Source organism: Phaenicophaeus curvirostris, chromosome 4 (assembly GCF_032191515.1).
Source record: "Phaenicophaeus curvirostris isolate KB17595 chromosome 4, BPBGC_Pcur_1.0, whole genome shotgun sequence".
NCBI lineage: Eukaryota > Metazoa > Chordata > Aves > Cuculiformes > Cuculidae > Phaenicophaeus > Phaenicophaeus curvirostris.
Genome location: NC_091395.1, coordinates 48,018,791 through 48,045,750, shown reverse-complemented (window position 1 = coordinate 48,045,750; position 26,960 = coordinate 48,018,791). Strand labels below are relative to the sequence as shown.

General features: G+C 34.2%; 1 protein-coding gene across 3 annotated transcripts in view; it reads right to left on the bottom strand.

Annotated features, from left to right (window-relative positions):
- Positions 1-26,960, bottom strand: part of SGCZ (sarcoglycan zeta) — a 419,779-nt gene that overhangs the window by 192,580 nt on the left and 200,239 nt on the right. Inside the window, exons 2-3 of one of the 3 annotated variants that reach the window (XM_069855985.1) lie at positions 12,601-12,701; positions 5,249-5,368 (exon numbers count right to left, since the gene is read on the bottom strand). In XM_069855985.1, coding sequence (XP_069712086.1) covers positions 5,249-5,325 — 77 coding nt within the window. In that variant the 5' untranslated portion in view covers positions 5,326-5,368; positions 12,601-12,701. Of the gene's footprint in view, positions 1-5,248; positions 5,369-12,506; positions 12,702-26,960 lie in introns of those variants that run through there. The other 2 variants (XM_069855986.1, XM_069855983.1) reach the window with 2 other exon arrangements.

Genomic DNA, 26,960 nt, shown 5'->3' with positions numbered 1-26,960 from the left:
TTTTAATGTCCAGCAAGCTACACAGCTATCAAATAAAAATTTGGGAAATTTTCTCTGTAATAAATACAGATTACTTGATATAAAATTATTATTTAGGGATATCTTTTTTGTGTGTCAATAAATGATTTGTACATGATGAGCTAATTAAAGGTTGAACAATGCTCTAATAAAATATTTCACTTAGCTAGGACAAAGTACTGTGAACTATTTATAAAACTGGATTACTCAGATGAACTCCTTAGATCTTCTCTTAATGAATACTAGTAGCTTGCCAGAATATTTCAGCTGAGTTTACACCTTTAAGAATCTGTGACATCCTTTGGCATAATCTATGCTTATTTACATTTGCAATGAAACAATTATTTAAGAGTGTTCTAAATTCTTAAAAAAGCTTCCCCTTTACAAGTTAATCCTTATCAGGTGTTTTGTTATACTTTTGTTTTTCATAAGTGGCTCAGGTTTCACCTGAACCTTATGCTATCTGAAGTAATTTTATTCAAACACACTATGAATCTGAAATTCATAAGTATTTCCCTTCAGACTATAAAATCTGTTTATTAATTTGTACAGCAATAAGAACTTTCACCTGTCATTGAATGTTATTTTCTTGAAGGTGAAAGCTTTGTTATCCTTCAGTAAGCTACAGATTGCAGCTTTATTAAGTGTTAAAACAGGAGTCCTTTGACAAAGCTCAAATAACAATTTATAACAGGATATTTATTTTTTGAAAGTTCATATAAAAAAACAGAGAACAGTCTTGCTAAAAATCAGAAATGACTTGAGAATTTACAGAAAACATATTCCCCAAAACTTTCATAGCTGCCACAGACTCTGTGTTGCCATAATCTTTGCCTTTTTTTGATGTCCATCAGATCCCTGCTTAGGTACCATGAAAGACTGCAACCCTTTTATAACCACAACAAAGGAATTTCCTCTAGCCATCTTGTATACAGGGTTTCTTTAGAGAAAAGAGAGACTCTTCACTTTAAAGGGCTATGACAATGATTTAAGTTGAGGTCAATTAAAAAAAGAGCTGAACTTAAACTTACTTACATCATTAATGCAAAAAAAACCCTAACAACCAAACAACCAAAACAACCACTCCCAAAAAAAAGAATCAAACAAAAAAAAAGACTTAAAAAGACTTTAAGAAGCGCCACAAAGATTTCTAATTCTCATTAAATGATACTAGATGTATTTCTCTTGAAGCATTTCAATGTATACATAATAAAAATCACAAACAAGATGATGATGATAATCAATAAGGAATTTCTAAAGGTAGTTGTTAAGTCTTTAAGTGATTTAAATCACTTTGCAAATCATTAATGAAATTTAAAACTGAGAGCAAAATAATATAAAATAATGTAGGACTAAGCATAAAAATCAACCCTCTCCCTTTAAAATTAACATTTTAATTATGGAAGTGCCAAACCAATATAATACCACCAGCTAATTAAAATGTAAACCATGACACTTTCTATCTATACTTTTAGATTAATTTACCTTCACTATTAAAATATCGCTCCTACTCAGCCAGGAATTCTGATTTTCATTCTATGAAAAGAACTCTTTCTCTTTTTCACATATGCCATCAGGGTATATAAAAATACAAAGACTGATTAAAAGTTGAGCTAGTCAATCAAAATTCATGTACAGTAATTTATAATGTATTTTTATTATATTTATTTAAATTATTCTGGTTTGTTGAATTTGACAGTAATGTATTACCCTCTTATTTCTCTAAACCTGAACTTTGAAAATGATATGAAAAAATGAACATAGTAAAATATTTTCTTGGGAAAGAAATTCTTGCTATTGCTCTAATATGTAGACATTTTTTCAGTGGGGTCAGAAGAAAGAAAGATCTCTAGTTAAGATCAATTCTGTGCACCATAAAAATGCACATTTCACTATCATAGATGTTAAGATAAGCAACAGCTTATTTTTGATTGATTTTTTTTATAAGATGCAATAAATAGACTCAAAACTCTCAAGATCTTACAAGCAGGCACTGCAAAATTTATTTATTTAGCAGAATAGCATAGTAAAAAAATTTGTACTAGGTCTCTGAGAGTTAATGCTCAACTGAATACATTATTGGCATGATGGACATTGATGTGACAGAATGGGTATGAGTTGTGTTGCCTGCAATAACGAATCATTAGACAAGCTTGTGGGATCAGGCTTTTCAAGAAAAAGCAGTCAAATTCATATTACAATCAAGAGCTCTAGGATGGAATGATAACACTGACTTATGTTTTGTTGTGGTTCCACAATTTCTACATTGCCTCTGGAAATATGATTTATATTCTACTTTTATTGGATTTCTTGATTTTTATTCCTTGATTGTATCTAGCAGTATAGTAAATAATGACTTTCAGACATAAACAGGATGTATCATCAGTGTTGGATCTTTTAGGTAAAGGTCTTAAAATGTTTTCTGCTTATCCCCAGCAGGTCACACAAATATCTTATTCACATTTTTAATTTAAAAAAAAAAAATTAAAATTCTGCTATATTATTCCTGCTTGAAGAATTTGATTTCATCATTTAATCCTGTCTGGGATTCCAACCACTCATCTAACATCCTGACTTATAAGAAAGAGTAGGAAACACTCTGCCACCTAAGATATGTATCACCACATATTCTATCTCATCTTCCTATATATTTTCATTATAATTCTAGGTGTACTAGGTCTAATTTAGGCTAGATTGATGCAACTGCATTCTGCTTCTTTACACAGACTTGTGCTGATTTCAAGATGGATTATTGGTACAAATAAAAGCAGGATTCCAAGCACAGACTGTAAAACTTTATTGTACTATATACGCAGATAAACATTGCGTCTTGGCTTGAACTATAAAATTAACTTAGTCTGCTTTGGTTGCCCTATTTGAGACATACATGCTGAGGCATTAGCCTTCTTATCTTTTCATATAATGATTTTATGTTGATTATTTCTTTGAACCCTAATATATGAAATTAAGGCTTTTCCCTTCCTTCCATACCATGACTGCACATCAACAACTCTTTACAAACATCTGCTATTCAGGCTATGCAATTGGACTGATCTAAGTGCCTATTGGATAAACCTTTAAGAATTCAGTTATCTGGATAATATTATTTTGAAAACCTCACTTTCCACAAACACTCTCATCCTAGAATACACATGGAAAGGGAACACAGCTAAAAGCCAATAATGGAAATTAAGTCAATTTTCATTAAAGCAAATATTTGAGAAATTTTTCTGAGATACTCATTCCAGCCTATCCACACAGTGAATGATTAAGAATAAGCTGTCTAGTAAACATTGTTCACTCAGCTAAAACACATTGTTATTACTTAATAGAAGGTAAATATCCACAAAATGAAAATAAATATATCTATTCATTGTTATCTAACTTGTCACACGAATAGAAGTTGCTGTTGCCCTCTTCTATACTTTCTACAGTCATAGTCGACATTATGAGTCATAGTTTAATGCACAACAGAATCACTGCAGTGAATGGTGGAATAAGATGAAGCCACCCACACTCTTTTTTTGAAACATAGGGCAAGATACCTGTGGCATGCTGGACAGCTAACATGGGACAAAGGTACAAGTTATGAATCCATGTCCCTTAAGCTGATTCTAAATCAGTCTTGACACTACACAAAACAAATCTGAAGCAATGAAACAAATGAGCAAGCAGTGACCTTGTACAGGTAAATACCTCCCTATATTTTCAGTGCATCCCTATAAAGCAACATTGTTTATAGGCAGTTTTCCCTAAACATCAAGTCCTAGATACTACAGTACAATTTTTCAAAGCCACAAATGCAAGGTCAGATTGAAATTGCTTAAACTATTGTATAATTTATTTTCTTCCTACAGTGAATGAAAAACATTTTTACAAGCTTAAGTAGGGTTCAAAGTATTTATTCCCTTATTCTGTTGGGAAATTTACCAGAATTCTGCTATTAAATCTGTATGACCAAACGAATATAAAAGTGAGAAATTAATTTTATTCCATTTTTTTCATCAGAGATAGTTTCTAAGAATAAATACCAAAATATAAGGATACATGTCTATAGAATAAAATAAAATATTTTAAATCTGTATTCAGTCACTCAGAATCAATAATGTAACCTGCACATAAAATCAAGGTAATTCTTATTTGCTAAGAAGTGCTATTAAATAGCACTGTTTTAAATAATATCTTCCTACTTTTTACTGGAAGATGCCTTTGCATTAGGTGCCTGGTACTACAAAATAGCTAACCAAATATATGTGACAGTGGCTTGATGGTTAGTGCAGACTGCTGCTATGCATGTATGTAACAAACAGAAGACTTCAAACTTGATTTAAGATTAGCTGCCTTTCCACTATGACATGGCAGATTTTTAGTTTACCCTTTTGTTGGAAAAAAAACCCCAGAGCTAACAGAGACTTCCAGAAATTAATTAAATTGTGCATATTAATTACTAGTCAAGTAAACCTACATCATACTTGCACTGAAATATTAAGACTCATTTTTTTCTTTGTAAGTGCTACCAAAGGAGTTGTACAATACAAGAGGTACATATACAAAATGAGGTGAAATCAAATTACTTAGAATAATGGTACTAGAAATGCTTAAAATAAGTTGTTTATTGCACCTAGGACAGCAACTGTGATGTGCTCAAAAGACAGCAAGAATAAATCTGTTCATTCTCACCCAGTGCACTCCAAATGAAAGAGGACACAAGCTTTATAAAATATCCACCAGCTCAATGAAGTTGTGGTTTTACACTGAAGTTAACAAACAGGATAAAAAAGGACAAGTAAATTAACACCTAGCAAGATTCTCTTGCTGACATACTACGGGCACGCTTTTGAATCACACATGGAGCTGACAGGTTCATTCAAGAAGCTTAAATTTCTGTTTTCCAGTGCAACATAAAAAGGAGATGAGAACATAGCCAATTATACAAACATGTTCCTGTGCATGTGTGTGTGCGCATGTGCCCATGTGCCCATGAGCACATGCACACATGTACAGTTTTCTAATACTTATTTAGCTGGCTAAAAATGTTCTAAACATTTTTCAAAAGGAATTATAAATCTTGATAAATACACAGCTATTGCACAGGAATTTTCAACAAAATTTGTTATAAGGATGTTATCTAATGTTTGAGACTAAAAGATAGCAAGATAGAGGTCATGTACCTATTAAAAAGGAATGTCAGAAACCAGAAGGACTAATAGCCTATAAGTAGGACACTTACCTGGGACATGATTTATACTGGAGATTGCATGAATTTGAACCTTGGTCTCCGATATCTTGACTAAGTCTCTTAATCATTAATAATTAATGATATTGCCTGCTCTGGACTGGATCTTTCTCACTACAAGAAACAAACAAAAGGGATACAAAGCCTTTCTTGCATTCATCCCAAAAATGGGACATCAGGTTTTTGAGAACTAAAACATTGAAAGATGTAGAGAAATAGTTTCTATCTAGTTGAGACAACAAGTTTTGAAAATGTCATCATTTACATTTTAAAATAAACTATTGAAAATAAATGATTGCTATTGAAATAAATTAAATCTGTAGATGTGATGTCAAGTATCTATTAATACTATTAAATCACAACGATATTTAGTCAATACCTAATAAAAACATGCTGCCTTTGTGAAATGAAAGAAATTGTCTGTTTACCCAAAAACAAAATTTTCTTTTGAGTGGAGATAAATACAGCTATTAGACCACTTCATAAATTTAAAATGCCAATCTGCTATAAAATGTACATGTATCAACAAAAAATAGCTAAGAAGTGGAAAAGAGCTTTTTCTTACTTTGCTTGAAGTTGTGTTAGCTGCCATGGGAAAATACTACCTTCATCACATAAATCCAGAACCAACAGAACTGATATCAAGACAAATACTGGTTTGAACATTAAGTAAAGAGATCTGGGTGGTTAAAGAATCTTAGAAACCTGATAGCTCATATCGTTGTTATGCTTGTTGAGAAATGGATAATGAGTATTGCAGTAAGGTTACCCAGAGGATTTATTTTCTTATTCTGCAGTATGTCAAAACAGTTTGCTATAAGTCTAAATAAAATCATCCAATACATCTGCTTTAGTTCTATATCACTAAAAATTATGAACTGTAAAACCTGAAATTATAGCTTTAACGAATTGTGCTTTTCATGAAATTGTAAGTATTTTTCCCACATTAGATATCAAGATCAGAAGTGTGTGTGCATATATGTATAACAACACAGAGAGTTAAAAATTGGAAAGATTTCCTCATTCTTGCACATCAACTAAAACCCAGGAAAAACATACTTGTGTTTACTGGTCTTATAAGCAAAGTTAATAAAATATTCTCATTCACATTTAGATTTTTGTAGATCTAAAGGATTCTAACTTTAATATAAAACTGCTAAAGGAATGTATGGACAATCTATAAAGATACAAACAGAGAGGAGTTAATGGTTGTATATATCTGCATTATTATATATGCTGTCACATAAAAAGAAATCATGCTTAGTTGACATACATTTTCTGGCAGACATTCAATCACCTTGCAAACTACCTGCTGTCCAAATAACATGAGCTTGGACAGACAGCAAACAGAACGCATTCAATTGTGAGCAAGGAGCACATAAACTCCAGCCAGGAAATTCAAACTGCTTTTTATATTCTGCGTCTGTTTGAAGCTAAATTGAAATTCAAGTTCCCTTGAGAAATAACTGTCTCAACCCACATGATAAGTTCTCTCAGTCCTGATCTAAAAAGTAATTCCCATGGTACTACTAGAAAGAGGAGTTTTAAGTATGTATCAATATAGAAAACATCATACCATCACAGCAGTCAAACTGACTGCAACACTGCAAGTAACTAAAGAAAGTATCTGATTTGGGCACCTGCATTTTTAGAGAGGGTACAAACTAAGTTTTTTCATACATCAGTTCTTAATGAGAGATGAGAACAAACACACAAAACTAGATGTACAACCACAACCAGTAAAATAATTTGGTGCTGATACTTACAGGATATGTGGCTGAGTCACAGGCCAACCCAAAAGAAATCCTAAGAAGTGAAGGGGTTCATATTTAAATTTTCCCCACCATTACAATTCTTTCTCTCTGGTATCCAAACTTAAATATAATGTAATAACCAATGGAATAATTTAATATCAAGAAAATGCCAATGTCCATGCCATGTCTTTACACATTAGAAAATATATAGATGCACTGATATTAAACACCTCCTCTGCCAAGAGAGGGACTTAGGTTTCTGTGTTGATTGCCCCACGTCACTTTATGATGTCATATCACAGCAGTAAGAGAATACACTGAATTTTTTTTAAAACTGTAATTTTAAATACCTGCGGAAAACTTTTTGCTGCATATTTCTATAGTGGTATTTGTTTACTGACAAAAATGTAAAGTAAATCTCTTTTATGGTGTAAATAATCAGATTGGCAGACTGTCAAAATAATTTATTCATTGAAAGCTATATGAAGAATAAACTATGTAAAATTATAGTTCTGTTGAGGTTAGAATAACTGAAAGATGATATACGATAATGTTAAGACATAAAAGAATAATGTTCAATTGATTAAATCTTTAAAGAAAAAGTAAGCTTATTACCTATGTTATGGACCATAAAAATGCATGACAGCAAGAATGCAGGCATAGCAAAAAGCATTTCTTTCCTTGTTATCCTTTAAAATTCATATATACTACATAAGTGAAACAACCAGAATGTTAAAAATACAGCACATAGCTATACTTTGCCCTGTGGTCTTGTAACAAAATAATGACTTGAGCATCGCAATCTTCTTGAAACATCCACTATCCTAATTGTACAAGACACCAAAAATTAACTGATAGTTTTGAGCTTTGTTAGACAAATACAACCTAGACCAAGTTAGAGGCAATTACAGCCTGAGGGGAAATGAAAAATAGATGCTTTCATGGGGGAGCCTGTGGACCATGGCAAGATTAGTACAAGGAAATAAAATTAGAGATGTTTCATAATACTGAACTTATTTTGATATTCACAATACTACAGAATTTGGTTCCTGGTTTTATTTTTGGCTTGATTCCAAAATGTTTTGCAGGTCTGCTTTGAAGATCAGTCTTAAGAGACATGGCTAAAGATGAGTTAATTCTTGAAGACAACAGTTGTTTACTTTTCAGGAAAGTTCTTAATGCAATAGATAAATTCTGAAGCTCAAGCATGCGATTCAGAGATTTTGATGATTTCATTAGGAGACAATATAATGTAGAAGCTGTAAAATTATTTTACCCTTCCCACTCAGGACAGAGTAGATCGCACAGAAGAAAACAAAGTGTTTTATACCAATGATGAGTTTAGCCCGTCGATTATTTCAGGGATAAGTTATTGGCAGAGCGTTTTGTTCAAGGTCAGATCTTCCTTTAATACAGCCTGCTCCCGAATGATTATTTTCCACATAAACCCAGGATAGTACAATGTGTTACAGCTACATGTATCTATCAGAAGAAATGTTTTGGGACTTCTTTGTCCTGAAGTTCTAACATGCTTTCACATGTGTCTTTCTACACTGATGACTGAACAGGGAGGTAACAGATCTCAACTAGACGTTAAAGGAGAGTAACGCTAAGCTACTAGTGGGGTAGTATCTTTCAAAAAATGATTACTACATCACTCATTACCCCACCTACTATTCTTTCTGTTACACAGACACTCATCACATTCAGTTTTGCTTGTCTGATATATATACTATATCAGGGCAATTATTAGTAACTTGTATTTACCTTTCAAGTTTCATTCTTACTTTTTGCACTGGAATAAGAGATGTATACCTGAAAGTTTCTTGACCTTTCCCAGCTATACTAGTTAACCTGATAAAAGAAACTTGGACAACTTGCCTATACTGCATTTTTACACAATTGCAAATAAACCATATTTCCTTTTTAATTATTTCTTTGATGAGATAAACAACATCCATCCTTAAGGACAATTCACTCCAGTTGATTATCATACTATGAAATAAATGGTCTTACAGAAGACACTATTCCTCCTCTCTGTGTATAAAAAAAGAAAATGGGATAACTAGCTCAGATTCAGAACGTGACTTTTACATACAAGGTTAGTATATTCATAAAACTTGTCCAACTGGAGATCTATAAACTGAACTCAGAAAAGCTTTTATTGTGCTAATTGGCCAGTGAGTGCAGCTGTAAAGTTAAAAATAGAAAGTCAACAGCTAATGCAAATGAAGATTGTTGCAACTGTCAGCCAGCAGTGACAAATCCATGCCCTGGCTCCCCATGACCCCTTCAAGTGGTGCAATTACTGTTGTTCCTATAAAAACTTCAACATTGGCGTATACTAAAACAGCAAATAACTTAAAACAATGTCAAAATGTCAAAGCAGTTCAATTCCAGCAATTATTTTATCATTATCCTCTTTTGTGCGCATACTCTTTAAACCAGTTTAGCAAAAGTATTTTCATTTTCAAAAGGGTTCTAGCTACAATTCTGATTTCCTATCAGTGCCCAGATATACAAATACAATTTCTTAGTTTATATCTATCTATACATATATGCGTGCCCACAGAAGAAATATGTGTATATTTCAAAGCTATTGCATTCATACATAAAGTTTAAGTTAATTTTACTTTAAGATGTTTCTTTCTAAGAATGTGACTCCTTCAGACTTGATACGAATTTCCCACTGGTGTCAAATGTGCATATGTGGACACACACATGAAGATTTTACTGACCTTTTTATACAACAATCTTCTAGCAATCAAGTTTTGACCCCGTAAAGAAACTCTGATGTGAATATTGACTAGTTCAAGTAGAAGACTACCATTCCATGAAAATACAGAAGAAAATTGGTATTCTTCAGTACACAGTTACTGAAATGGATTTGAACATGATCCAAAGTAACAATACTTATCAAAGCAAAAGCAAATACTGATAGATTTTTTTCATTCTTTAAGCTTTAATTTTGATTACATGGCTACAGCTATTACATGGAGCTTTGTTAAATGTCCTACTGTCATGTCCTTTAATTACCATATTTTTAACAGTCCCTTTGTAAAACAAATATGTGCACTTTACGATATAAAATTTCAGATGAAAAACTTCAGTTTTGTGCTTATGGATTCTGTTTTCTACAACAGTTTAACCACAGATAATTGCATAAATTTATGTAAAAATTGGAAGACTAAAACAAATCCATCCTGAAGTAGTACACTTCATTAAACAAAAGCATGAAATATTTTGCCATTAAAAAAATAAAAACCAGCTAATAATTTTATGTCAACAGGGATATACTACGTATAAATTTGAGTAAGAATGATCTGGTGGTGGCATGTTCATTAAATAAAAAGCTTCTGCTATTCTTTCTGAGTAGAAAATACACTGGAAACAGGTTTTTCTTTTCAGGTTGTTCACAACAAACCGTTGCATAGGAATTTTCATTTCTGAGGTAAAACTGTATATGATATTCCGAAATCAACTGTGTTCCCAAGCATATTAAATATTTTGGGGGGTTTTCATATGAAAGAGGAGTGATATATTCTATTTTTTTCCCAAATCACTGACAGGTATATCTAAATACAGTAAACGTTAATATACAAAATTAATTTAAATTTTGTAACATGAGGGTTAAAAATCAACTCAACAGTAGTCAGTGGCACAACATTTAGCTGTATTTATAAAAAATTCAGGGGTATTAAAGATGCACATAATCTTTGTGATTTCTGAATTGAAATGATGAAATAATGAGTTTATAAATCAAGTGTGTAACATTTCAGACATTATTTTTGTGAAACTATTAAGCCAGCATTTGCATTATTTCAGATAAATATGCTTCTCAAGCTGCTGAAACAAGGTCTTCAAAAAACTAACTAGTTAACAGAACTGCTGAAACAATCCATTTTTTTCCTTGCACTAGATACCTGCACTGATTTAGTGATTCACCACAAACCTTTAACTTTCCAGTAAAGCTTTGACATATGGAAAAGAAAAATATTTAAAACTATTGTATGCTCTAATTCTAAGAGTTTTCAACTGGATAGAGGTACTGTAGTTTGTAGTGTCAAAGGTCAAACACCAGGAGCAGTAGTTTCAGATATTTTATTGGAATACGATCTTCTGCACAGAGAAAAATTCTGTAATTTTTAACATACCTTCTTTACCTATTTAAATTTCCATACTTAATTGTCCTTTGGAATAATATCCATTTTACTGAAGCTAACAGGTATGCCGAAACACACGTCTGATGCAAACAGCAAAATATATGGATGTCCTTTATTGCAAGCGCATTGTGCTAAAAATAAAAATTAAAACCATAAAGAAACACCTCCACTGAAGCCACGTAAAAAGCACCCTCCAAACTTCTAACAAACTCTTCACCACATGAATATTAATGTCATAAAGTTGTAACAATGTGAATCCAACATAATCATTCACTAATGGCAACTCAGAATTAGCAAGGTATCTGCACAATATGTCTCACCAGGCAATGATCTTGGATAACCCCCTGCATTACAGAGCATTAGCAGATGTAGAACAATTTTAAACCTATATTTAATACTGGTTTTGTTGGTTAGCTTTCTTATTTCCAATGAACTAATAGAGAATAGAAATGTGCTGTGACCCTAGGAATTAGAAATTTATTAGTAGTTACATCAAAATATGGATTATGAAGGTCAAAATCCAGGGAGAGACACTACTCTGTTCCTATCAGAAGCACTGCTGTTTTAAATGGTGGAGTGCTCTCTCACTCCCTTTGATATACAAAAAGTCACTACTCCACTGCTAACCAAGGAGCACTTCTACCACCTTGACCCAAACAAAGCTTTGGGAACAGCTGGGCACATAACACACTTTCCACTGAACACAGAAGTCCTTGCATGGGTAAATCTGAAATACAGACTCAAGTTACATTTTGCTGCTGTTAAAGATTCCATATGGAGGCTGTCTTATAAAAGTCCATGGCTTTTATACCCACCTGCACCCTCTTATCAGCATCGTAACAGCTACTCTAAAATTTCAGTGAAACAAAATCCAAATAGCCAGTAAAACCTAAAAAAAAATACACTAAGAACAACATAAACCAAAAAAGCCACCCTAAACTGACCTAACTAATGTAGTTTACTCCTAGGAGAGATACAGTACAGAACAGACATAGTAAACTTCTAATTGCTATTGCAGAGGACAAGCAACCAAGAGATACTTGGGACATTCACCACGACACTTTTGGTCAGGCAAAGAAAAAAAATCTAAGATCCAGATAAATTTCCTGTAGATATGATAAATCAAAAATATCTGGATAGATGGAGCATAGCTCCAGTCACTGCAGAATCTAAAAAAACATAAAGGTATAAATTTCTAAAGCAACATTTCAAAAGGATGCATGATTTTTGATCCAAAATCATGAAATCTGTATATAACATGGCAAAGGAAAGAGAATTAAAGCTACAAGTTATTACTTCAGGAGAAAGAGTACATGAAGTTACTGCGATACTTACCACTGTGAAATTCATAACCTTCAAAATCCATATTGTCATTGCTAAATTAACAATCATGGTAACCAACAGCAGAAGGACAAAGAAGTATAAGCACCTCTTTCGCCATCCATAAATCCCTACTGGATAAAATTGAGGATGATCAGTCCTTGGAAGGCTGTTCTGTTGTGTTGCTAATATATACTGCTCTCGTGTCATCTGGAAAAAAAGAAGATGTAGGTATAAGTAAGCAAATGAGAGGTCTATTTCCCTCAGATTTTATTACATGAAGATTATCAGAAAACATACACAAAATCAGTTTCTTCGGGTAGAGAAGGAATGCATTCATTCAGCATAAACCACATGAGTGTTATTTTTATTAGCATTTAGTAAAAATTTATAATTTTCATTAATTTAAAGTCAGCCTCTGGTCTGATATTTCAAATTGGATTTGCATTTCAAATTTATCAGCAAGAAGCTGTAAAAAATATTAATGTAATCCACCTATGTATCTTATGTTCTATTTTTAAAGACTGCTGCATAGTCCTTTACGAGGTCAGAGAAACTTGGTTTTGGAGAAAAACATTATGCAACTTTTTTGGATTTTGCTGAGATGAGGTTAATTTTCTTTATGATAGCATGTAGCTAAATGCAGTACATTTTTCATACAAATAGAAGAAAAATCTATTCTTTCTGAAAATGTATCTATCCCAAATGAAGCTATCCCATTTTCATTATACTCAGTAAATTAAATTAATTATTTATGGCCTCATACATACACCCCTATTTTATACAAAAGAAAACATGAAAAGCTTTCAAAGTTGGGATTTTTGTGGTTTTTTTCCCTGTAGGACATCTGAATACTACAATCATCTATTGTCTTCCTGAACCATTGTAAGTTGTTCTGCCATAAAAGCAAGCAGTAACTGTTTGCAAACTGCTTTAAGAAGTTATCATTTATTCTTGTTTAGAGTAAAAAATTTTATGGTGTTTAATAAGGAAGTATTTGACATTTTATATATCCTTAACATTTTTTTACAGATGTTTATATTATTATTCAACTTTAATATTAACTTCAGACTAGAAAATATTAACTTTTCTCCGTGACTTAAAAATTAAATTGAATCAATCTTATTCTGTTTGTGTAAAAGTTCCTCCTAAAACGTGGCCATTAAGAACATTAGTTTAATAGGCTTTGTGCTTAGGACAAAGAAAAAAGACACCAAAACAAACTAAAAAAAATAACAAAAACAAAAAAACCCAAACAGAACCTCAATAAAATTACAAATCAGACAGAATTATCAGTTTTATGCTTAAAAACTGTAAAAAAAATGCACAAAAATCAGTTGATCCAATTAGAAATTAAAAAAAAACCAGATTAAATTCATATGAAGGATCACACAAACGTTGAGTTAATAAGATTTTTAAAATGTAAAGCTCAAAAATGTTTACATAAACATTTGTATTGCTAGATAATTATCCACATCAAAACTCTCGAAGTTTTACCGTGCACTTCTTAGTGAATGAGAGATTAATGGCATAAATTAACTCACTGTGAATAATTACAGCCACAAGTCATAGAATGCACACACCTATATTACAACAACAATACGTATCTCACTGAAAAACAGAAATAATGGATTTATAAAGCAATATTTAAATAAGTTAGTAAACAAGTTTTTTGTCATTTTTATTCTTTTCAATCAGAATTGCTTTTCTTTGCCTCTAATTTCAATTAAATGCAATGTTTAGCAGTTTGTTTACATAGTAAACCTTTTCAAACAAAACTTCCCTCAAGCACATTTCTCAGTCCTCCCAGATCAAAACATCGCCACACTTCAAGACCTTACATTATCCCCTTATCATATCTTGGCAGTATTCATCCTAGTTGTGTCTCAATTCCTTAGGAATTCAGAAACTGAACTCACAAAAGGGTTAATCAGCTTCCTCCTTATAATGAGTTTCAAAACTTTTGTTTAGCCAGCCATTATAATAAAAATGCAATGCGTTATTACATTTTGAGATTTAAAGTAATTAGTATTCTTTACACCATTTCCATTTTCTTGTGACCTTAGTTTATATATTACTTACGAAACAATTATTACCATTAAAAATAGTTTAAAAGTCATCTTCCAGATTGTAAGAATGCCAGAAGTACCACTGCCCCTGAAATTACGGATATGACCCCATAAAACACACCCTTTACAACACAATCATCAAATACAGTGATATTTTATTTCATTAGCACCACAAAGCATCAGTCTGTTCCCTCAGTGCATACTGCTCTGTTGAGTGAGGAAAGTTGTATCCAGCAGCCCATGCAGGTTCATAGTGGAGAAGGTGTCCACCTTGCAGCCCATGAAGGACTCCCTGCCAGAGCAGGTTAATGTGCTAGTGTCTGTGACCTAGTAGAGTCCATGCTGGAACGGGGTCCTGCCAAGACCTGTGACTCTGCGGAGAGGAGCCCACACATGAGAGGCAGGTTTTCTGGCAGAAGCTGTGGCCCCGTGGGGGTTACAGAACAGACTCATTAGTTCCTGAAGGACTGCACCCTGTAGAAGGTGTCCATGCTGCAGTAGTTCGTAAAGGGCTGTCTCCTGTGAGAAGAACTCACACTGGAGAAGTTTGAAAAGAACCGTCTCATGAGTGGGACCCCATGCTGGAGCAAGGAGGAGGAAGGAGTGGCAGAGACAACCCATTACCCAAGCCCCTGCACTGCTGAGGTCAAGGAGGTAGAGAAAATATGGAGCAAAGTTGAGCCCAGGAAGCAGGGAGGAGTGGGGTGAAGGTGTTTTTAGGTTTGTTCTTATTTCTCGTTATCCTACGCTCATTATCCTATGACTGGGTCTCCCAGGGATTGATATTGGGCTCAATGCTGTTTAGTATCTTCACAAGTGATCTGGATGATGAGATCAAGCGTGCCCTGATGAAGTTTTCCAATTATACCAGACTGAGTGGGGAAGTGCACACTTCAGAAGGGAGAACCATCTGGCAGGAAAACTTGGATAGGCTGCCTGCATGGTCTAACAAGAACCTTAACAAGTTCAACAAAGACAAATGTCAGGTCTTCCACCTGGGAAAAATACAATCCAGCAGCGCAGCACAGGCTAGGATCTACCAGACTGGGGAACAGCTCTGTGGAAAGGGACCTACAAGTCCTGGTGGACAAGTCTAATACGAGTGAACAGTGTGCTGCTATAGCAAAGAAAGCCAACAGGATGCTGGGTTGCATCAACAAAGACATCACCAGCAGTGGTAAGTCATTATTCTGCTCTACTCAGTACCTATCAGGCCATACCTGGAATACTGTGTTGAGGTTTGGCCCTTGCTATACAAAAAAGATAACAGACAGGAAATGTTCAGAGAACGGCCAGAAAGATGATCAAAAGACCGGGAAGACTGTGATGTGAGGAAGGGCTGAGAGAAATAGGTTTGCTCATCCTGGATAAAAGAAGTCTTAGGGGAGACCTTATCGCCATGTTCCAGTATTTATAGGGTGACTACAAAGAAGATAGAGACTCTCCAATGAGTCACATAGAAAAGACAAGGGGCAATGTGTACAAGTTAATCCTGGGAAGATTTCTATTGGACATAGGATGAAAAATTTTCATAATGAGAACAATCAGCCACTGGAATAATTTCCTTAGTGTGTTGTCCCCAAAACAAGGTTCTTCACCGGGTGTGCTTGCTGTGTTAAGTGCCTGGCACCCTCTTCAGATCAGAACTAAATAAATACAAGTATCCCATCACTGTCTGTTAACTGGATTTATGTACACCAGGTGAAGAATTGGGAAGCGGGGGGGTCCCCAGCATGACACATTTAAGATTCGGCGGGACGGGATGCTGGACCATCTTTTCTTTACTGGGCTTTTGCCAAGCAAAGTTGGATCAGACCTGGCATTCTACGATTCCATGATTCTATGTTATGATATTCTGTTATTATTTAGTAATAACTTAGATTTATTTCCTCAAGTTGAGGCTAGTTTGCCCATGATAGTAAGTGCTGAGTGATCTCCCTGTCCTTATCTTGACATACATGCCTTTTGCCATATTTGTTCAGCCCCTGTCCAGTTGAGGAGGATAAGTGATAGAGTGGGTCGGTGGGCATCTGGTGGCTAGGCAAGGTCAACCCACCACAATCATCTACAAGTAATTTTTTTTCTTAAATTTGTTGATTATTTTTCAAAAAATAAAATAAACATTTCAATTCTGAATCTGTTTGAAGTAAAACCACCCACGAGCAGCTGCCTTCAAACCTCAGGCAAGTTGGTGAGACCTGATTCATGTAACATCAATTCTTCCCAACCACCCACAAGAAATAAGGCCTCAGTTTCCCAAGAACTGCATATACATACATAGTAAACAGGTCCAAAGAACTTGTTACTTGCTATGAACATTTATAAAAAAAAAAGTATCATGATTTTTGACTTTATTTTTTAGTTATTAATCTGACCAGTTACAGTTATTGGCAGCACTCTCACTACTGATTTGTATACTCATGTTAAAAATCATCAGCTGATTTTTAAAGTATTGAAAAATAAACCAAATCCTAGTAGGTCTGATAATTAGTACCTGGAGTATTAAGTATTAAGACATAAACCACATAAATGCTCAATAAATATCTGCATTTAGTATAATGGTTTTATCACCAATAACTGAAAAGATACTAGACCATTCCTACTTCGAGTAACCATTTTTACCTGAGGAAGAACTGTTGTAAGCTCTGTGTTTTTGTCTATCATGAAATGGCAAAGAAATTCCAGAACATTAGAAGGACAAGTAAGTTATTAAAATATTTTTTTAAGCTACTTTCATGAGCCTTGCTAAACCATGCAATACAACAGAACAACTTTCAAAAAAAACTCTTCACACCTAAAAATTCTTTTGCCAAGAATTCTGATTGATAAAGCACATATGTACTTTATATACAGAAATGTACACACATGAGCATTTATGAATAAATATATATATATCATAGAAATACATAGAAATATACACACAAATTTTTGATGACTGAGTTGTGATTTCATCCCATTGAAATTTCAAAATACATTATAGAACTAAGCATTCTAAACTAGGTGACTGGCAGATCATATTGATGAGGAATTATTATTAAATGGATGTTTTAAAAAATATTGACTGCCTTATAAGCTTAATGCTATTCCATTATCTGGATCCTGTAAATATTAAATGACTGGTGACATCATTTCAAGATGAGTCACAAACCGTGTTTTGGAAGTTTACCAGGGTTTCTGCCATTAGAATCCATAAGAGCCTCAAAACAAAAGTAATTAAAATACAGAAGTACTGCATTAAATGTTTGAAAGGTTTCAATGTTAGTATCTTAAGCTGTATATGTTCAGAAAGTTATAAGCAAAACAGAGCCACGTGCTAAAGAAATTGAAAATAACTCCTGGCTCTGATAATTAATGAGATTTCTAATTCAAACCCAAAGTAATATGGCATACAATACCCAGTAACTACAAAGAAATTAAATCAGTTCTCACTCTGCACTGAACAAGTATCATAAACAAGATAAAGGAAAGCATCATAGCTCTGTGAACCCTTTAATCATGTTACAACTGTACCTGAATATATTTAGCAATTTTTAATTTTCATTTTTGACTCATTCTGCACTTTTTGCTCTTTCTCAGTATGATTGTGTATATTCACCAAGCACAAGGGGAATCTGAATAAGCACACAGCATGAACACTAGGTCACAATCAAGCCAATGACCTTTAAACTACTTATGTTTTAGGGCCATAATGTACTATTGGAACAGATATCTTGGACTTATAAAAGTAATTAAATACTGGAGCAGAAACTTTCTACATTTTCAAAGTTTATTTTAGTCTTTGGAGAAAAAAAAAGTCAAATTTTCAAAGCAGAAACAAAGAGAAGACAATGAGCAACCAAACTAAATCTAGAGGGTGAGATTGTTGGTATAATTCCTGAAGTTAGGGCGGCAATCTACCTAAACAAGTGTTAAAAAAACTGTTTAGAACATGATTATGTCTTGCAAATAATTCTCTAGATAAATATTAATTTGTCTTAATGGCTCTTTTCTAAGAGCCACAGAAGAAGAATCAGATTCAGCACTAAGGAGTTAAATAAAAATATCACTATTCTTAATTACAAATGGTTAGTCAAACAGAAGAAACAACCCAATATTCGCTGTTAACATCTAAGCAGGTAATGTGACTTCCAGCTTACTGATTTTCTGATTTTTTTTTCTGATTTTTTGAAGATGAACTGGGATTTTTACATCTGGTTCAGCTCCACATATACTCTAAACCTAAGCTGATTCCATTTGTCCTACATTTTTAAAAGTCACTCAAGAATACAAATAAATGTGTTAAAAGATAGGGCTTTCTACAATTCACACACACAAAATAGCGGTCAAAGGTACATTTAGATTCAATGGATGTGATCTATCTAGACCTCTGTAAAGCCGTAGACACAGTCTCCCACAACATCCTTCTCTCTAAATTGGAGAGATACAGATTTGATGGGTGGACTATTCAGTGGATAAGAAACTGGTTGGATGTTCTTCATATCCTAGACTCACTAAGGGTGGCTCATTCTAGGGCTGTATCTTTCAGCAGTCTACCCATCATCTACTTGCCTCCTTTTCTCTAAGGCAACTCAGCTATACTGAATCTTGTGTTGCTGCTACTAGATTGCTTCTCCTATTCCAATTACTTTAATTAAAGTTATCGTTATAAAGAATATGTTGGCAGTGTAGCTAGATAGAACACCTCAAAAGTTTTTTCAAAAACACAACACACAAGTTTAGATTACTATAAAGCTAAACAGAGTGAAATAGTGAGTCAGCTCTTGAAATCAAAGCTTCTTTAAAAAAATAGACTAAAAGTCTACTGGACACTTAATTTGACACTTTACTATTTAGAATCATTTCAAATCGCAGAATTGCAGAAAAATATGATTCTATTCATTACGTGATTATTTATTCTTGTTAACATGCTGCAAACTTGATTGTGCATTGAACATTACAATTAAATATGTTAAACACAGAACAGCCATAAATGTTCTCACTAAGTAATATTGGTAATAGTATCAGCTCAGCGGTATCCATTTTTGTGAAATGATAATTTTATTGGAGAACAATATTCAAGATGCAAACAATTATTGTCCTTTTATAGACAATTGTTTCAGTAACTGTTTAGTGAGTACTGGCATCATAGGGAGAAAATTGTACACCTCAGCTGCTGTCCTGCCTGTGGCTGTAATGAATTCTCTGCAGTAATCTAATTGTATTGACTTAGCAAAAAAAAGGGATTCTAATTGACAACATAAAGCCAAGCAAATTGTCGGTAAAGACATGGTGTAAAGCAGTATGCCCAGGTGGCCAAGAAGGCCAATGGCATCTTGGCTTGTATTAGAAACGGTGTGACCAGCAGGTCCAGGGAGGTTATTCTCCCTCTGTACTCGGCACTGGTGAGACCGCTCCTCGAATCCTGTGTTCAGTTCTGGGCCCCTCACCACAAGAAGGATGTTGAGGCTCTGGAACGAGTCCAGAGAAGAGCAACAAAGCTGGTGAAAGGGCTGGAGAACAGGCCTTATGAGGAATGGCTGAGAGAGCTGGGGTTGTTTAGCCTGGAGAAGAGGAGGCTGAGGGGAGACCTCATTGCTCTCTATAACTACCTGAGAGGAGGTTGTAGAGAGGAGGGTGCTGGCCTCTTCTCCCAAGTGACAGGGGACAGGACAAGAAGGAATGGCCTCAAGCTCTGCCAGGGGAGGTTTAGGCTGGACATTAGGAAAAAATTCTTCACAGAAAGGGTCATTGGGCATTGGAACAGGCTGCCCAGGGAGGTGGTTGAGCCACCTTCCCTGAAGGTGTTTAAGGCATGGGTGGACGAGTTGCTAAGGGGCATGGTTTAGTGTTTGATAGGAATGGTTGGACTCGATGATCCGGTGGGTCTCTTCCAACCTGGTTGTTCTATGATTTTATGATTCTATGGTGACTTAAGCCTTGTTGACAGGGATGTCAAAACTGTTGTTTGCGTTCAAGAAGAAAAAACATATTCTTCTGATTTGTTAAACTTCAAAACATATAAATCATGTGATCAACTGACTTTATGTACATCTTGATGGCATCCTTTTGTTCTATATACCCATGGGAAGAATTTTCCCAAGTAGATATAGTTTTTCTTCTATCTGATCCCCTTTACAGCTCATCTGATTGCTAGTATGTTCCTTAAAACCAAAGTAATTATTGGCTCTAGATGCTTTCATGCTATAGTTTTGGATTTTAAAATTCATTTATATTTTTCATTCTGTCCATTAATTAAGAAAATCTGGCACAGAGAATCAATAATAAATGAAAATGTCTAGAGGTATCATTTGCCAGGCTACAATTAAAATACCTCAGGTGACAAAAATCATATTGCTCTTTGGCTTACGTGTTTCATTATGTGATTAGTGAACAGTTTCAGATTTGTATCTGTCAAATTTCTTAGGGTATTTTAATCTAGCTAAGTATTTGTCATAGTTGAAAATTGCTTGTAGCTTTGAACAAACATTTTGCACTGGCATGACCTTTTGGTGTAATATACTTGTAGCAACATTTTTTATTATCTTTCACAGAATTGGCCAATTTAAGTTCTAGTTGGGCTTTAGCCCTTCTGCTTTTCTCTGCATGATCTCACTTCATCCTTGTAGCCCTCCTGAGATGCGTGACCCTCCTTCCAAAGCTCATATACTTTCCTCGTTTTTCTGAGATCCACACAAAGCACTCTTCTTGGCCAAGTCTTTTTTCTTACCCGTTGGTTCATTTTTCAGCACATGGGGATGGCCTGCTCTTGCACCACCAAGATTTCCTTCTTGGAGACTGTACAGCCCTTTTCAGCTCCTCTGCCCTTTAAGACTCTCTCCCAAGGAACTTTATCAACCAGCCTTCTGGATTGACATTTGGAGTTATTGTTTGCTGCATTTAAAAAACTGTAATAACTAAACAATTCAGTTCTATATTTAAAAAACAAAAAAACCCTTTGAATTTATTTTTAGATTGTAGTTGTTATTTTGGGGAAAAAAAACCAAACCCAAATGAAGAACAGTCACCATGTTTGAATGATGTTTGAAAGCTCCTAAATGACTTAAGATCCCAAGATTAGATTTTTTGACAATATTTGCAAAACTTATTTTCAATGTGGATCACAGTATTAAAGGCATAATATTCCTCTGGAAAAGGAGATCTGAACTACTAAATCACCTTTGCAAAATTTTCTCTTTGGAAATTACTTTCACCAAAAATGGAAGCACATGCTTTATTTCATTTTTATAAGTACCTTCACATGTTCTCCTCCATTCCATTTTTGTTTGCATTTTCTCCTTCCAGAAAATGCATGCAGAAGTACATTAATTCCCTAAAAGTCAACCTGTTCAGATTTAGCAGGATACAAAGCACTGAGGACTGAATCTCAGCCACACAAGAGTTGTTTCCTTATTGAACAGGGGTTCCAAGTTCCAAGAATTTGCTAATAATGAAGATATTTAATATGCATTTATTAAATGTCACATTTCTGCCAGACAAATTAACTAGATAAGTTGGTAGTACTGAGGTAATATTTTTCCTTATCTTCCCACTCCTCCCTTTTATTTTTTAAGCAATCAAAAGGATCATACGAACATCATTGGTTGAACAACAGAATCAAACTATAATAATTTCTGGGGTAAAAATCTCCAGTCCTTTTAAGCACTGTGGTAAATCTAGAGTGATTCAAGAGGTGATCCCTATCTCATCTATATCTCATCTTTACTGCATTCAACTACCTTCAGTTCTTTACTGGAGTAAACAGGGCTAAATTCTTTGATAGTCTAATGCAGGTGGAGGATTTTCCTGACTTTCTTCAAATAAGTAATGAAAATTAAATGAGACTCAACCTACATACAACGTGTTCTCCCTGCTGTGAAAAGAAAAAAGAGTCAATATAGCTTGATGAAGAGAAGTCTGATTGGAATTGAACAAATGAAGCCTCTTTTTTATACTAAGAAGAAACCAAGGGAGGATTCAGTGTCTACATTTTCTTTCCTAAGATACTTTCAAGCACTGTTGGAAAAAAGGAAGAAAAAAAAACCTGCCGGAACTATACTGAGCCAGCTTTATGAATAGACAGCATACAGCTGCCTGTCCTTGCAAGAAGCTAGGGTCAGCAAATTAAAACTGACAAACATGAAACACTTGATTTGTTGGAGACTGTACTCAGATGTCTTAGTACAATTCTTGTGGACAGGATATTCAAGTATATTCAAGGTAGATTAGATACATCAGAGAGAGACATAAAAACTTGTTAATGATCTGGAACCAGAAAAAGACTGGAAAACAAAGATTTTTGGACATGCTAGTGTGGAGAGAGCTATAAAAAGACAGAACAACAAGCAGATGTCCTCCAGAAGCCTGTTTCAGCCCTACAAGTGATTCAGACTAGAATTTGTAAGTAATTAGATATCCATTACCATGGGGAAAAGCCTGTTTAGTAATCTATGAGGAAGATGGCATGACCAATTGGTACAGTTACACAAAGAAAGAACATATGAAAGCAGAAGAACACCCCCCGCCCACCCCACCCCATCCACCTTCCAAAAAAGGAGACTGGACAGAACTGTGGCTCAAGAAGCAACAAATTTTACTGTAAACAAAGAACTAGGAGAGAAGCCAAACATGCACTGTTAAAATGGCAAAAGTAGGCTAATTCTCTGTGAATTTCGGGAAGACAGCTAGCACATCAGCAAAAAAACACATTTGCAAAGCCTAGAAAATGGCTGTGACTGTCAAAATCAAGAAGTGACTCTTACAGAGCATAACTCAGGAAATTCATAAAACTTCCAGGGTCAGCAAAAATCCTCAGCAACTCACACACACCCAAAACTTATGTCTTGAATAACCTTTACTATCCTATCAATAAGTGAATAAGTGAAAGCCACCAGTTTCCTTTAGATAGTCTTTCAGATTAATAAACAACGTATGTTATATTTCAGAGTTAATTTGTCTAGGATAAGCTTACCAGTAATTAAGAATCATTTATGAATACTCTCACTAGCATCTCAACATGAATGACAAAATGCTGGAACTATGATGGAACCAGAAAAGAATCTCCCATTTGATCAACTTTTTATAATTTACTCATATTTGTACCAATAAATCAAACCTCCTGATCAGAAACACCCAGAATAGTTCCATTCTTAAATGTCATGATTAACAATGTAAAAAAGGTAGAGTTTGCAAAAAATACAATTCAGCGTACTGAAACTCTTTCTCTATATTGTATTTCTGATAAGAATATTCTCTACAAAGTATCCCTACATTTTATGTTTCTGATCAATAGACTTAATGATAGTTGATATTAAAGTATGGAAATAGAACCTCTGACACTGAAGAAGTGTCATTGAAGCACTTTTCCTCATCAGTGCTTGTTTCTGGTGGATGCATCCTATTTCTTGGTCTATTATCTCCCCTTTATGCATACTCCTGGTGATTTAGCCTTTGAAAACTTCCTGCTTCCAGACATTAATGGATTTAGGATCTTGACACTAGATTCTACAGCCATTCCACAATAAATTCCAGCTCTATGTAAAGCAAATTCCTCATTAACCTCAGCCTATGATTGAGGCAGCTTTTCCTTCAGTGAAAGTGACTTCACTATTGCCCTGACACTAGTAATTCCTTCCACTCCTAACATCCCTGTCAAGCTCCCCCGCACCTGGTAAAGCAAAACAGAACCTAGAATTTTTAGGGTTTCAAAGCTTTCCATTCTTTGTAACAACATAATGAAATATCAAACTGAAAATAATAAATGCTTATATTTGTTTCACTCAGCTTCCTTAGTTATCTGATATATTTTTGGGATTTTGATCAGAGTCCTATCAGGAATGAAATCTCTCTCCTTGTCCCTCCTCTTCAAATTGTGACTTCTCCTTTAGAGCAAGGCATGTTTTTCTCTGGCATGGATTTATTTCAAGGATTCTGCAGGCAACACCAATTGCAGACACCCAATTCTTCAGGCAAGTGAGTCTTATAGAAGTAGTATTTTTCTGCTGGAATAAGCAGCAAGTAATTATTTTACAATGTGAATAAATAAATCTCTCTGTTTTCTTAAGTCTGTAAGTGACATGCTGTATGACACCCACAACACAGAAACTTAATAGAACAGATTAATTCTCCACTGCACATTTGTTCAGATGAACCACATAGGGTGTTTGACAAATGCCATTCATACAGCCCACGTATAACTCTATTGTTAAGAGAGCTGCTTTCTTGGATACATGGAAAGGTGCTTGGGATCTGCAGACACACAAAATTTTGTCTTCTTTATGAGTTCTGTAAAATATTAAGGATTTAACAGGTAATGTGAGAAATATCACTACAATACTTTGTAAACATATACTTTGCTGTTGGATTATAACAGCCATTTTTAATTCATGGTCTGTGGTCCAGTTTTCACGCAACATGACTTAAAGCAGCACTGTATCTAGAAACAGTCTCCTTCTGCCTAATTCCTAATATGGTTACTGAAATGGCTTTCTTTTTTTCAGTCTCCCATCTCTTCAGGTAACGCATGATGAGGTTTAAAAGTCATTTTGTTCTTTATTTATTTCTTCTAGCCTTCTAGATTTAGAGACTAACTTACTGGAGACATAATAGGGATTTTGTCAGGATTGCATGCAACTAGAGAATCAGCATCCTCTTTATCCAGATGTTAAAACTTCTGGAGGCTGTCACAAACCATACAGTAATGACAAACTTGAAAGTCGTATCTCTTAATCTTGCCTTTTCTAGCATGATTAAATAACAAATGTAGTGTTTAATAACAAACTGTAAGACATTCAATTACCATCCTTGTAGAAAGACGGAAATAAAAAACGTTAATAATGCATTACAGGAAGGTATATTAATACTTGTGAAAAACACAGTCCAAAACTTTATAAATAAAGTATTCTATATGCATCAAAGTTCTTAAACTAATTTCCTAAACTAAAGATAGTAGTTAACAAAGAGGAATCTAGAACATGCAGAAGCATTATCACTTTGCTTATGCTGGAAAAATTGCTGTCTATTGTACAATATTTAACTACTAATAGTTAATAGACATAACTGTTATACAGCAGTTACAACAGGAGACTAATTTTACCTGAAAAAAAAATAATTAAAATGATGCTACAGTTTCAGAATCAGAGGAAATAATAACGTAGATTGCAATTTTTTTTTTTTTTTTAAATTTAGAACAGATAATTTTAGAGGTTAATACTATGTAAATACAGAAGGAAAGCTGGCAAACAAAATCTCACCGACTAGTAAATGAGAGAATATTTTCTTGAATCTGGAATTTTTTTTATGCTACAAATACATCACTGAAGATAGGAATCTATTTGGTGAGCATCAATACATTGTTCAACCTTACACAATGGCAAGTCTCTAAATGAATAATCAGCACAGTATCACTATGATAACAAATTCCTGGTTTTATTTTCAGTTTCAATTTCTAACTCATGAGAGATCATGAAAAATAGTTCTTGCAAAGTCAGGTAAAAATATAGTTAAAAGAGAATGAAGAAATATAAATATAGGAAATACACAGCTCAGGGAATTATGGGAATTAGCTAACGTGTACTGCGCTGCTGATGAAAAACAGTGGAGTGAGCCTATGAAAGTAAGCAGCAACAACTAAATACTTGATTAGTTTGGGGGGATGTCTAGCAGAAATGTTAGTCAACAAATCAGGATCCTTTCAGAAAGTCATTATTAACTGAAGAGTTAAAATATAAAAACTTCATATATCTATTACAACTCCCTTTCAAAGAACAATTGATTTTCTAATGAAATGCAAAACTGAAAATAACGGGGTAAAAGTCAACAATAGAATGAAGAATATGTAAACATGGTTTCATAAAGCATTTCCACTACTGCTCATAAATATTTTGTAAAACTAATTTCCAGAGTATTAGCTATAATATCATACAAGGATTTTTTTGCTGAATTGATTAATGAACTAATTGATTTGATGTAGCAAACATGAGTCTCTTTTTACTTAATATTTTCATTGAAAACTTCAGAGAATGGCATAGCATCATTTATACACACAAATGCCAGTGCAGATATATAAATTGTGTTCTTGGAACTTAAAAAATCCTAGCATTATGAAAGCTGAAATAACCATATGGTAATTCTTATTTTAAAATGTAGCTCGTTTTCAGATATACACTAGGAACAAAAAGTCAGTTGTTCAGTGGGGAAAAAAAATCAGGATCATCAAAAGTACCATGAAAAGCAAGGCTAGTGGTGAACAGGAGAAAAAGTAAGTGGAGCCCAAAGGTTTGGCACAGACAAGAAGTACAGTCACATTCAGAATTCTTAGTCGAAAGAACCATTGTGCAGAGCAGAGTAATAACACTATTTCTACACCTCAGAGAAGACAGAAGATTTCAAATACTGAATTTCTAGTACTTCACAAAGAAAAGGA